This window comes from Suncus etruscus, chromosome 11 (assembly GCF_024139225.1).
Source record: "Suncus etruscus isolate mSunEtr1 chromosome 11, mSunEtr1.pri.cur, whole genome shotgun sequence".
Classification (NCBI taxonomy): Eukaryota; Metazoa; Chordata; class Mammalia; order Eulipotyphla; family Soricidae; genus Suncus; species Suncus etruscus.
In genome coordinates this window covers 85,768,421-85,781,836 of record NC_064858.1, presented here as the reverse complement: position 1 = coordinate 85,781,836, position 13,416 = coordinate 85,768,421, and the positions used below count along the sequence as shown (strand labels likewise).

At 42.0% G+C, this 13,416-nt stretch overlaps 1 protein-coding gene across 1 annotated transcript; it reads left to right on the top strand.

Annotated features, from left to right (window-relative positions):
• The first annotated feature begins 7,562 nt into the window (after positions 1 to 7,562).
• LOC126023017 (retinol dehydrogenase 16-like) lies at positions 7,563 to 10,952 on the top strand. The gene is made up of 4 exons (XM_049784061.1): positions 7,563 to 7,875; positions 9,145 to 9,403; positions 10,241 to 10,404; positions 10,732 to 10,952. The coding sequence occupies exons 1-4, from the start codon at positions 7,563 to 7,565 to the stop codon at positions 10,950 to 10,952; spliced, it is 957 nt and encodes a 318-aa protein (XP_049640018.1).
• Positions 10,953 to 13,416: the final 2,464 nt, after the last annotated feature.

The window sequence follows — 13,416 nt, the reverse complement described above, 5'->3', positions numbered from 1 at the left end:
GGGAAGGGGAGGGCCTGAGAGATCGCATGGAGGTAAGGTATTTGTCTTGCATGCAGAAGGACCCTGGAAATCAGCAGTGCAGAGAACCAGGCCTGCGCTTGGCTGAGGCACTGAGAGGTGAGTGGAGCACTCCCCCTGCATACGCCCCGGGCAGCAATGCTTTGTGGATATCCTGGAGCCTCTAATCAGAGAGTTGCCCTAGAGAGAAGGATGGTGGTTCAAATTCCAGCACCCCATATGATTCTCCGAGCCTGCCAGGAGCGATTTTTGAGCCTATAGCCAGGGGGGACCCTGAGCCCTACCAGGTGTGACAAAAAAAAGGGGAGGAGGAAGAAAAGAGGAAAGTAGCTGAATGCAAAATTGGTAATGTGTACTAGGAAAGAAGCTGTATAATCAAACTAGATGATTATTATTAAGATGTCTTAGGTTGGGGGCCGGGCGGTGGCGCTAAAGGTGAAGGTGCCTGCCTTGCCTGCGCTAGCCTCGGACGGACCGCGGTTCGATTCCCCCGGCGTCCCATATGGTCCCCCAAGCCAGGAGCGACTTCTGAGCGCATAGCCAGGAGTAACCCCTGAGCATTACCGGGTGTGGCCCAAAAACCAAAAAAAAAAAAAAAAAAAAAAAAAGATGTCTTAGGTTGGCATAAACGGAGTTTGAATGTTTTAAAACATGTTATAGTATTCTCATGCTATTGGGTGAAAAGGGGGGTAATAAGAGATCTTATAAACATCTAAAATTTAAAGGTTTTCAAGGAAATGATCGAGAGTTTAAGAAAAATCATTAAGGTCCTGTTAAAATTTTTTTGAAAAATTGGTGATTGTTGATTATAAATTCTTTAAAGTCTGAAGTCTGGCAAAATAGTGGGCGTTCTTCCTGGTATTCAAAATTAATTTGTATAATGTGGATTGCTGGTGTCTTCTGCCTGTAAACTGAGGCCAGGAGATTAAATAGACTTCTATTTTGTGTATGTAGAATTAAGGATGATTAACACACTTTTACAATTTTTTATTATTTGCTGTCAAGGATATTAATAAGTGTATCACAAGGAGCTTTGTGAATATGGTCATGGTTTAAAAAAGTGAAAATATGGGAAATCTTATTGTAAAAAGCCCCTAGACAATAATCAAATGGTCTTAGGATTTTCTGTGCAAATTTAAGTAACATTTGATTTTTCTCTCTCCTATCCCCTTTTAGTACCATTTTTATGTCATGGCATCATGTTGCTTTGCATAAGATACAAGCAAGTGGCTTTCGACTTTGCATGAGGAGTGATCCCCATGCAGACAGGAAATATTAAAAATTAGTGAGGGGGCCCCAAAGCCCTCTTTCAGGAGAAAAACCAGGGGTTGAGTGTTGTGACAAGCATTTGACTGTCAAGACTGGGAAAAACCAAAATGAATGGCCTGCGTAAAGAAATTGAAGAAATCCTGGGAGTTCCTAGACCTGAATCAACTGGCTGCAGTCTGGTCCCTGCTCTCACCATCCACCCTCAGTCTCAAGAAAAGGAAAAGAGGATTCGAGGTCAGAGTCCCTTCCAAACCTGAAGAGGAGTGGGGCAGGAGACCTCTAGGGAAATCCTGCAGAGGGCGAGATATCCAGAAGATGCGAGATCATCATGCTGAATTGACCAACTCATCCTTCCATCAGCCAAGCCTGAGTGACTGTGACATGATAAACCTGCTGTGTTCTCAATCTATCCTCAGAAATGCTCTATAAGTAATGGAGGTGCCCCAGATGGAGATTTCTCCAGCATTGCTGTATTTATGCAAAGGAAAGAGCCAAAAATTATTCAAATATCTGGCAAGGTACAAGGTGAAGGTGGAGAGAAAAACTATTTTTTGTTTCTAATTAAATTAAATACATTCTAGTGGGCCTAACTTAAATTCTACTTCCTTGGAATAACCTATGTGGAAATGTTCTTACTAGTTGTACTTGACCAGATCATAAACTATAAATGCAAACTTTAGTCTGGCTGAAGTAACTCAGAGCTGTGTTTATTTATAATGCTATGATGCTTTAATTTCTGTTGTTTAACTTGTTATTATTACAGATAATAAAGACAGCTATATCATTCAAGCTGTACCAATTACTGCCCAGGGCCTGATTGGGTTAAGTGATATTCCCCTGTCTAATTAATCTGATCCTTTTCAGGTGTTGAGACTGCAGAAGTGAAACAGTTAACTGCTCATTTAGGGTAATATGAGATTTCATCCTATCTAGAAATGGAGACTACAGTCCATTGCCAGCCTGAAGCAGCTACAGAAGATTGATTTTCAACCACACTCCCTTTAATGACTTCTAGGTGGTGAAATCTCTAGGGAAAATATGGAGCAGAATGGTCATCAGGAAAAACTTCCAGGGAAATAAGGGAAAAGAAGGGCCACAGGAATTCAATGAGCCAAGTTGATAGTTGGAAATGACACTATGCCTATCTATTCCAGAGGTTGGAGCAGGTAGCAAGAATAAACCAACACTGACACTTAACAAGGATAGGTAGTATAAGGAAAGGAGCAAAAATTGTGCTTCCCTTGGTAATGTTAAGGATAAGAGAATTATTACTAGGTATGAAATTTCTTCATCTCTGTCTGACCCAGTGCAGGAAAGGAAACTGGAGTTTAGGGCTCTATGTTGTTCTCTTCACCCCAACAGCCGTTTAAGTTGCAGGATTGAAGAGGAAGTGGTGATTTGTGGTGGAATCACAGCCTGAATACGAAGGAAAGCCTGCAGTTCCAGATGACTCAGATCACAGGACCAGAATAGAAGGCAGACAGTCCTGGTGTTCCTGTGGCAGTGACCGTAATGACTGCATGGTGGCTAGCAAGAATGACACCCTTTTACTCAGACTGGTTGGGGGTGGTGGTTGTGGGTCAGACTGCCACCATGTGAATTCCTCCCCTAAACTTTGACTTGGTGTGATTTGTTTGGGGTCTCTGGGTATACTCTACAAAATTTGCTCCTACTGAGATGTGTTAAGAAAAGTGGATACCACCAACCCATGGGTTCAGATTCTGGAGAAAGGGAGTTTCTCTGCTGGATATAAGCAGGCATCAGAGTAGCCATCTGGCAGCACAGAGGGAGCTGGATTTGAGGCTAAGCCTAGAGGTCTCAGGCAGAGTTTTGGGAGTGCTGTCAACCTGAGCTGTTTATCCCAAATATCAATAGGGTCTTTAAGAGAATGTACCCAGACAAACTAGTGGTGAGCACTAGTTAAGGCAAATAAGGAGGGAGTCAGCAGCTTAACCATCACTGTATGCCCCCTAGGTGGCAGTGTATGCCCCATAGCCCTATACCTCTTCTTGGCCCAATGGCTAGAGGGGAAGAGCATTCAGGACCATAATGATGAGGGCAGTGGTCCAGACAACAGACTGGCTGTTCTTAGACTAAGGGGAGGACCACCCTGCAAGGAATACAAGGTTTGGGCATGTGCCTCTTACCCACTCCTTACCTAAACTATTGCAGTGAGACTGCAGAGGCCAATATAGTTGCATGGGGGAAATAATCCCCATCGAGGTTAATTGGGTCATGGCTTTGTGTGTATCAAGGAACAGACCCCTGTATGTTTGCCACTGTTTTTGCACACCCAGAGTATTTTTATATCATCAATCATTCTCCCATCCCAGGTGTCATACCTGGTAGGAGAAGGTGGGTGAGAACAAGATAAACTCTCCCATTCAGTGGAGCTAAAGTTGCTTTCCAGAGCAGGTTGGGACTAGACTGAGGCTATGGGGAAATAATGTATCTATGCTAACATAGATAGATTCAGCCCTGAGACACCAGCAGATGAAGGCTAGTTTGCAGGAGTGAATAAGATAACAGAAAGATTCTGCCACCTGATATAAGCAGTGGTTCAATATCACCCTGGAAAACCTCCCTGATTAAGATGCTTGTGCTAAGGTCTCAGTCTGTGCCCACAAGTAGGGACAAAGATGAGGAACCTCAAGGAAAGTCAAGGATTTGACTCAGGTCCACAAGAAGAGGAGAGAATGTTGGGACCTGAATTCTGAACAAGGAGGAACGCCATTTTGTAAAAGCCACACGGCAGGCTTCTTCTTAGGTTCTGAGCAGGGAAAGACCATTTTGTAAGGACCACGTGGTGTGAGCCACATGCTGGGGCTTCAGAAGCCTAGTTCCACAGACCCTGCCTCAATCTACCTGGCCATACTAGGTAGCCTATCAGGGAAGGACAAGGGAGCAGTAGGAAGGTACCCCTAGACAAGAGCCAATTATTTTAAAGATCATCAGAAAGCTAGAACCTCCCTATATCCCTATCCTATATAATCCCATTTGAGACCTTAGGCAGGGTTCTTTCATCCCTAGTGGAAGATAACTGACCGGTCAGTTAGGAGCTGTTGGCAGGCAGAATAAAGTTTAAACTTACTCCAATTTGTGTGGTCTCATCCTTAGATTTCTAGACCCTAACCCCCACTCTTATTCCTAGTAACACCCCTTCCTAGAGCATCCTGTAAATGCCTGAAGGAGTCTGTCTGGTGGGATAGTCTCTCATCCTGGAACACCTGATGCACTCTCACACTTGTGGAAAAATATTTATCAGAGGTAAATGCTTGGGCATGATTTTTTAAAGGAAAGGTAGTGTTTGTTGGCATATTGAATTGCGAAAGCTCTCCAGAGAAATAGTACAACATGTAAGATAATTGCCTTATATGTGGCCGAACTGATTTGAGTGCAGAGCCAGGAGGAAGACCTGGGTGCTGCTGGCTGTGGTTCAATAAGAGGAGGTAGAAGAGGAGGAGAAGAAGGGGATAGAGAAGGAAAAAAGAAAGAGAAGTAGTAGAAAAAGGGGATATGAAAGAGGAAGAGGAGAAAAAGAAGGAGAAAGAGCAAAAAAGACTGATTAAACTTCCACCCTATTCAGTGACACACTACACAATAACATTCTCTTTCTGGAGGTATTCTGATTACTAGAACACTATTAATGAATGATCTCAGGCAATTTACCAATATTATAAGCCATTGCCTCAGCACATGTGCATATAAGAACACAAAAAGATAAATCACCTTTAAACTGAAAATTAAAAACTTGGAAGAAACAGCATAAGGACATATTGACAAATGCTATCACCTTTGCCCTTCCAGAGTTTCTGAGTCTGAGAGTTATGCCTTGAGCTCTCTGCTGATCACACACAGGAGTCGGGTGTTGGTGAAAAGGTACTTATGACACATATGTCATAACTTTTTGAGTCAGAAAAGCAATAATGCTACAAAAGAGTTTTCACAGGTACATTCTTAGCCTAGACTTGAAATCCATTCTTCTGGATTTTGGGTGGGAAGCAGGTCCAAATGATGGCTCATAGCTATAACTGGATTCTATCCACAGAGAATTCATGGGGGGTTTATTCCAGGGAAGCTGTCTTCACCACTCCCTGGGCTTGGTATCTTCTGAGGACTTGATGTCAATGACCTGCCATCTAATATTTATCTTTTGTAAATGCCATGCTTTTGATACCTGAATACAGGACCAGTGATTTATCCACGCACCTTAGTTGTACAAACAAATGCATTTACACAATTAACCATTGTACCTACCCTTCCTGCTCATGTCTTTGTCTTCTTCCAGGAGCTATTTAGAGAGAGAAGGGAAATTGACTGGACAGGGACATGGACAGACTCATCTGTGCTTCAAGTGCTGGTTTTGTTTTTTTTTTATAGAACCATGAAGGTGCACGGGCATCTGCTGACCAACCACTTGGCTCATCTTGGATGAAGAGCCTCTGGGGCTCTCTCACCCAAAGGGATCACTCTGTTCCTGAAGAGGTGCAAGGTCAGTGTCTCCTGGCAGTTCTTCAGAGATCTGCAGAGACAATGCCCTACCACGGGCACCTAGAAATATCATTAAATCCCTCGGGGCTTACCAAGTAATTCTTGGGAAGTAATCCTAACACTATGATCCTAAGATCCACACTGCCTCATGTTTAATGATTTATAGAATCAGAATCTGAGTGTGAAAGATGGGTTCTGGTAATTTATGAGCTTATAGATTGAGGTCTGTGGGTTTATGTTACAACTCCTTCCTAGAAAAGATACTCATATGCCCCTAGGACCTATATTGACCTGCCTCCTGGCTCCTGAGAGTCCCGGGCCTCCTGCCAGCCCTGTGCTTTCATCATATGAGCTAGGGTTGGAAGGAGGGTCCTGGGGTTTTCAAGTAGCAAGAAAGACTTGTCTTTGGGTGAGCATAGGGGTTTCTTAACTGGGACACACACTCCCCCAGGCATGAAGTGGCCTCTGCAGATAAAGTGGCCATAACACTGTGCTCACTCTGTTTGTGCCCTTCATAGGAGGTCTGGGGATATTTATCACTGTGTGTTGGGAACATTTTTTTCTTGCTTATCCTTCTTTCTCCCAGTTCCAGAGACAGAGATATTGAGGGCAGAAGGAGATGCCTGGAGCAGAACACAGGCTTCTGATTCTGTCCCATTCCAGTTCTAATGCTCTGCCTTTAATGTATCAGTTTCCCTCACCCAATATCACTGCTAGGACTATTTAAGGACCATTGTTTCATCCTTTCTTGGTTTTCTCAGAAGACAGTTTCCTTTGCTTTTCCATCATTACCTGGTACAAACTTAAAAGTTCCCTTTTGGGTACAGGCCTCCTCAGAACCTCATTTCTGCTCAGGGCACTCAGGGCATTTTTCTTTTTTATTTATTTAAACACCATGTTACAATGGTTACAGGGTGGTTTATACTACAGGAATTTTCCCCCACAAATGAAGATGTTTATGATTCAGTTATAGCCATCTAGTGTATAAAAATCTTCAACAGTGTGCAGTTCCTGCCACCAAAGTTAGCGGTTTTCCTCTCACCCTCCCAAATGACAGAGTTTGGGATAAAGCATTTGAGGGAGTTGTGATCGTGAGAAACACTTTGTGTGGTTTTTCTTAACATCTCTGCCATTCAGAGAAGTTTCACTACTGTCTGTACCCCCACATCCTCTTCATTCTCTCCTGCTATTTCTCTGAGGTCATATACCCTCTACTGTCCTCAGTTCACAAAGTTTGCCCACAAATCACTTTATCATGAAAGTGCTTTACTTCTTGATTTTTTTCTGAGTTCTTAACAGGTTGATAAGGACTGGGCTTATGTTAGGAACATTAGTGTTCTGAGCCAGATGGGAAACAGAGGTAGAGGGGGACCTTTTAAACTCCCTTTAGCATCACACAGCACTAGTCTTTTCACCCAAGTGTTGGTTCGATGCCAGACTCTTAATTGCAGAAAAGAGTCATTCCATTTGATGAGGAGAAATTTGACAATGTTCTCATCATCAGAACTGGACATAAGTTTTGATATGTGCTGGCTTGTGGTGGAGTTTCAGGTGTAGACAAAAGATAGAAGAGGGAATTAATCCTCCATTATTGTGAAATTGGCTTGTGTGGATGAGAAATGGTCTCTTGGGGTATAGAATGAGCCAGAATTTTACTAATTTGGGGAATGAAAAATCTGAGGAGCCCCTGCCAAAAAGCCTGCAGGCTGATATACAGACTACATCCTAGCCTTAAATATCACTTTGCTACACATGGGGAAATCTGGCTTGACTGTCTGCACACCATGTGGCTATACCTGGTAGCTCTGGTAGCTCTGTACCACATTGTGCGCTGGTATCGGGAGAGGCAAATAGTGGACCAGCTTCAGGATAAGTATGTTTTCATTACAGGCTGTGACATAGGCTTCGGGAACCTGCTAGCCAGGCAGCTGGATCTAAAGGGCTTGAGGGTGCTGGCTGCGTGTCTGACTGAGAAGGGGGCCGAGAGACTGAAGGCACAGACTTCAGACAGGCTGGAAACCGTGATCCTGGATGTTACCAAGTCAGACAACGTTGCTGCGGTCACCCAATGGGTGAAGGATCACATAGGAGACAAAGGTACCAATGGCTTCTCTAGTCTGAGTCTGAAGGGTAGACCTGAATATGCTCCCTGAGCAGAATTTGGGGACTTTTAAACTTTAATTCCATGAGCTTTTCTCACTCACCAGACTCCCAGCCTGAGCCTCTTTTTTTGTTGTTGTTTGTTATTGATCAGCACCCTGCACTGAGGTTCTGGGGAGTCCCTCTGCAAGTTGTTCTTATGCTGTGTCCTCACTCAACAGGCTTTTCATTTATTTTATATGCTCCTCAGATAAAATTAGGATTAATTGGGGCCAAAGTGATAGCACAGTGGTAGGGTTTTTGCCTTGTACACTGCTGACCCAGGACGGACCTGGGTTCAATCCCCAGTGTTCCATATGGTCCCCCAAGCCAGGAGCAATTTCTTAGCACAGACAGAGCCCAGAGTAAGCCCTGAGCATCATCAGGTGTACGTCCCCCCCCAGAATTTTTTTTTTAATTAGAATGAATTTTGTTATTGGTAGAGGGAAGACTCTCAAGAGTTTATACACTAAAAAATTTTTAGAAACTAGTAAGGAATTGTTACTTTGGTTGGTACATGCCAGGACCAGTAAGACCACTGAGATGATTCTCAGAGCCTATTGTTTCAGAGTTCTGAACTAACCTCCATGCTCAAAAGGAGCTCCCTGTGCATGCAGATTGGCCCAGACTTCTTAGATAGTCATCTGTCTGGCTCCAGATCAGGATTTTATTAAAGGATTGTGAAACTATTGTTTGTTTGGAGATTTGTATGCTGACTTGGGGGTGTTGCTGGTTTTGCTTGTTGATCTCAGCACTTTCTTTTGCTGGTGATCAGAAATGTCCAAAGATGGTCTATATCCACTTTCACCTGCCATCGCTAAGTCTTTGAAATTTCCTCAGTAAAGTCAAATACCTTTAAGAGGTGTGTTGCCTTTATCCATAGTGTGATCTTTCATCTGGTCATCTACTTTCTTCATAATCTGACTCTTTCTTTACTTGATATTTGTGGTTCACTCACTGTCAGAGCTGTGAAGACACATGGAAATGCAGGGGGAATGTTTATAAATGTGCAGCTACAACTTTGGTTTCTGAGACTCAAAGGCTCAGGTCCTTTTCTCTTCCAGAAGTTGACAGGGCCTGAACTTCCTGCCTGGCAGGCATCCCAGTGGCTTCTCTTCTGTCCATTATCCATATAAATGCTCCTAGTCTTTTCAGCCTAAGGTTTGGGAATCTCAGCTGTGGCCTCCAAGACATCCACATATTTGCTCTCTCATCCTTTGTGTCCAGGTCTCTGGGGTCTAGTAAACAATGCTGGCATTTCAGACCCATCAGCTCCCAATGAGTGGTTGTTCAAAGAAGACTTCATGAAAATACTGGATGTGAACCTGTTGGGGTTAATTGAGGTGACCCTTAGCCTGATGCCCCTAATCAGGAAGGCCAAGGGCCGTGTGGTCAACATCTCCAGTATTGGGGGCCGGGTGGCCCTTATAGGTGGTGGTTACTGCATATCCAAGTTTGGTCTTGAGGCCTTCTCGGACACACTCAGGTAAGGGTAGAGGGCACTATCCTGTGAGTCTCCTGCTGCTATTGTACGAAATCTTTTTGGGGAGTCCTTACATCACCAACTTGCTGGCTCTTTCTTCTTTTGGGGGGGGGGATTGAGCCACACCCAAATTACTCCTGGCTCTGCTCAAAAATTACTTCTGGTGGGTTCAGGGACCATATGCCAGGGATTAAACATGGTTTGATTGCATGCATGATAAATGCCCTACCCACTGAATTATTAGCACCATTTGCTTTGAGACATCCCTTTCTGTGTCTGGGCATATAAATAGAACCCAGGCCTGTTCAGTCTGATTCCACTTTCTTTCTTAAAAGAGGACTTAATAAAGAGTCTGAAGAGAACTGGAATAGGGACAATTTACCCCATGGTATCATGTCCCTGATATTCAAATTAAGGAAACTTTGAGATGGGTTTAGAGCCTATGACTCTAATGGATATTCTTGGGAATGTCTGAGAGTGCAATGTAGTATGAGGGCAAGACTATGTTTTCCCTTGACCTGACATGTGAGAGTTGATAAAGGAAGAGGGATGGAAATGGTGAGCTCACCTCTCAAGCTGCAGGAGACACAGCCTTTAGTGCTAATACTTTTGTATATGTTGGAAATAGGAACGTGTAGAACCCTTCTGTCCAAGATAAAAATTCTGCAAAATGCTTATACAGGTTTTCTTACCAAGATTCTGCACTTTAACTTCTAGGATGTTAGTCCATCCCATTTCAACCGATGAGGGTTATGAGGCTTATGTAATTTTTGTGGTATTGTTTGTTTGGTTTTTTTCTTCTAAGATATTTAACTTCATCTCTGTACTGTGTATTTGCAGGAGGGAGCTCTCCTTCTTTGGAGTTAAAGTGATTGTAGTTCAGCCTGGTTACTTCAAAACCTATCTGACAGACATTGAGAACCTTTCTCAGAGCTCCCAGTATGCTTGGGACCATGCCAGTGAAGAGATCAAGGAGGCCTATGGAAAAAATTATCTGGCAAACAGTAAGTGAACACTGGACTGTGGGGAGGGTCTATAAATTCCTCAATTTATGGCAATCCAGTGTTAGAACTGATGGTTTAGGAACTAGATTTGTAATGTTTGAGACACCTCTGAGAGGGTAGTGAACTATGCTTGGATGTACAATCACAGTGAACGCATGTAGAGAGTGTTTCTGGGATAGATTTGGGAAATTCTCAGAGGAAGTCCATAAAATCTATTTAAACCATCATTTTGAGAAGAGGGTCATTCCCATTTTTAAAGATTTTCTATAAGTTCATCCAAAATCTGGGATAAAATATTGTATTTCAATTTTTTTTCTTTCTGTACAGCCTTGAAATTGCAAAAATTGTTAGCACCATATTTGTCTCAAGATCTGTCCTTGGCAACAAACTGCATGGAACATGCCCTGACTGCCTGTCATCCTCGCACCCGATATGTCGCTGGCTGGGATGCCAAATTGTTCTTCTTCCCCCTGAGCCACTTGCCCACATGTTTGGCGGATGCCATCATCAAATTTACTATCTGTTCAAGGCCTATCAAGGCCATTTGAGGGGTATACAGGAGTACATCATAAAATGAAGTTTACTATTTTGTAAGTAAAACAATAAATCATATGAGGAAAACAGAATAGAGAGATTCTATCTTGTCTCCAGGCTTACACTATTACATTTCCCTTCAATTCCCTTGGGATTCTTCATAGTATTTTTACTCAGGGATGAGAAATAGAGACTCACTAGTACACATATCTGACCTATTTCTTAAGTAGATACTAATATCTCAGAATATCATGATCCCTTTTTTCCCCTGAAGATACCATTTGGGAGGATTTGATCAGCATATGGAGCTTCAGCCCTAGCTACAGTTCAGGCTTTACCTCCTGAACAAAAGAAAACATAGATATATCCTCATTTTTCATCTTCCTTCATAATGGATTCTCAGAGGCAGAAAATTCCAAAAAAAAAATGATCACCTAGAACATATTTCCTTTGAGGCCCAGTAGACACAAACCCCAGTGTAGTTTGCTTTGCATTAAAGAATTTACCTTAATTTGAACTTGAAAATAAAATAGAAAATATGGGACCAAGACACCACTTGTGAGATCATGTCTGAAAGCTTCTCATTAAAATTTGCTCTGTTGGAAGACACTGACAATCTTCACTGAAATAGGCTTCCCTGGCCATCCCATTCCCATCCCTGGTAGCACCCCTTCCTGGAGCATCCTATAAATGCCTGGAGGATTTTAGTGGGGGGAATCTCTCATCCTGGAAAATCTGGTGCACTCTCACCACTTGAGAAATAAAATTTTGTCAGTGATAAATGCTTGGAACTCTTTTTTTTTGTTTTGTTTTGTTTTGTTTTGTTTTTGTTTTGTTTTGTTTTTGGGCCACACCCGGCAGTGCTCAGGGGTTACTCCTGGCTGTCTGCTCAGAAATAGCTCCTGGCAGGCACGGGGGACCATATGGGACACCGGGATTCAAACCAACAACCTTTGGTCCTGGATTGGCTGCTTGCAAGGCAAATGCCACTATGCTATCTCTCCGGGCCCTGCTTGGAACTTTTTTTTAAGAAAAATATAACATTTATTTGAGTACTAAAATGCTGACTATGATATAAAAATAGCACAGTGTGGTAGACCTTTCATGTGGTCAATTTAAGCTTAAACTCTGGCCCCTCTAATGACCCTTTAAGCCTGCCAGGAGTGACCCATGAACATAGAGCCAGAAATAAGCCCTGAGCACTGCTGGATTATAAGAACAGAAAAAAAAAAAAAAAAAAAAAGAGGAGGAGAAGGAGGAAGATGAAGGAGATGCCTAGTAAAATCCTATGTAATATATGATATCGGTCTCTTTTTGAAGGTATTCTGATAAAAAATGGCATCATTAATAAGTGAGACTGGGCAAACTTCTAACATATTTTATGTGTAACCATCTTTTACCAGGGATTGCATTTTTTACACACCTGGAATATTTGCTGCATGATATCTGAAAGTGTAAATGTTGTTGATTCCTCAGGATATACACTTTGCCTCTTTGTAGTATAACTCAAATGTAAAATGTCTCCCCTATTGAAGGATCTCAACTTACTATTATTTTTAAATAATATCTTTATGGGAACAGAGCGATAGCACAGCAGTAGGCTGTTTGCCTTGCACACAGCTGACCCAGGACTGACCTGGGATCGATCCCTGGATCCCATATGGTCCCCCAAGTCAGGAGCGATTTCTGAGTGCATAGACTCAAAGCCAGGAGTAACCCCTAAGCGTCACAGGATGTGGCCCCAAAAGGGGAAAAAAAATCTTTATTTAAGCACAATGATTACAAATATCTTTGTAGTTGGGTTTCAGTTAAGAAAGAAAGAAAGAAAGAAAAGAAAGAAAGAAAGAAAGAAAGAAAGAAGAAAGAAAAGAAAGAAAGAAAGAAAGAAGAAAGAAAGAGAAAGAAAGAAAGAAAGAAAGAAAGAAGAAGAAAGAAAGAAAGAAAGAAAAAAAAGAAGAAAGAAAGAGAAAAGAAAGAAAGAAAAAAAGAAGAAAGAAAGAAGAAAGAAAGAAAGAAAAGAGAAAGAAAGAAAGAAAGAAAGAAAAAAGGAAGGAAGGGGAAGGAAGGAAGGAAGGAAGGAAGGAAGAAGAAAGAAAGAAGAAAGAAAGAAAGAAAGAAAGAAAGAAAGAAAGAAAGAAAGAAAGAAAGAAAGAAAGAAAGAAAGAAAGAAAGAAAGAAAGAAAGAAGAAGAAGAAAGAAAGAAAGAAAGAAAGAAGAAGGAAGGAAGGAAGGAAGGAGAAGGAAGGAAGGAAAGGAAGAAGGAAGGAAGGAAGGAAGAAAGAAAGAAAGAAGAAGAAGAAAGGAAGAAAGGAAGAAAGAAAGAAGGAGAAAGAAGAGAAAAGAAAGGAAGAAAGAAAGAAAGAAGAAGAAAAGGAAGAAAGAAAAGAAAAGAAAGAAGAAAGAAAGAAAGAAAGAAAGAAAGAAAGAAAAAGAAAGAAAGAAAGAAAGAAAGAAAGAAAGAAGAAAGAAAGAAAGAAA

Bases quoted from the DNA above. Each gene is read 5' to 3' on its own strand.
- LOC126023017 (XM_049784061.1), top strand. From the start codon at position 7,563: ATGTGGCTATACCTGGTAGCTCTGGTAGCTCTGTACCACATTGTGCGC. The intron at 7,876-9,144 runs GTACCAATGGCT...CTTTGTGTCCAG, and splicing joins GGATCACATAGGAGACAAAG to GTCTCTGGGGTCTAGTAAAC. The intron at 10,405-10,731 runs GTAAGTGAACAC...CTTTCTGTACAG, and splicing joins AAAAAATTATCTGGCAAACA to CCTTGAAATTGCAAAAATTG.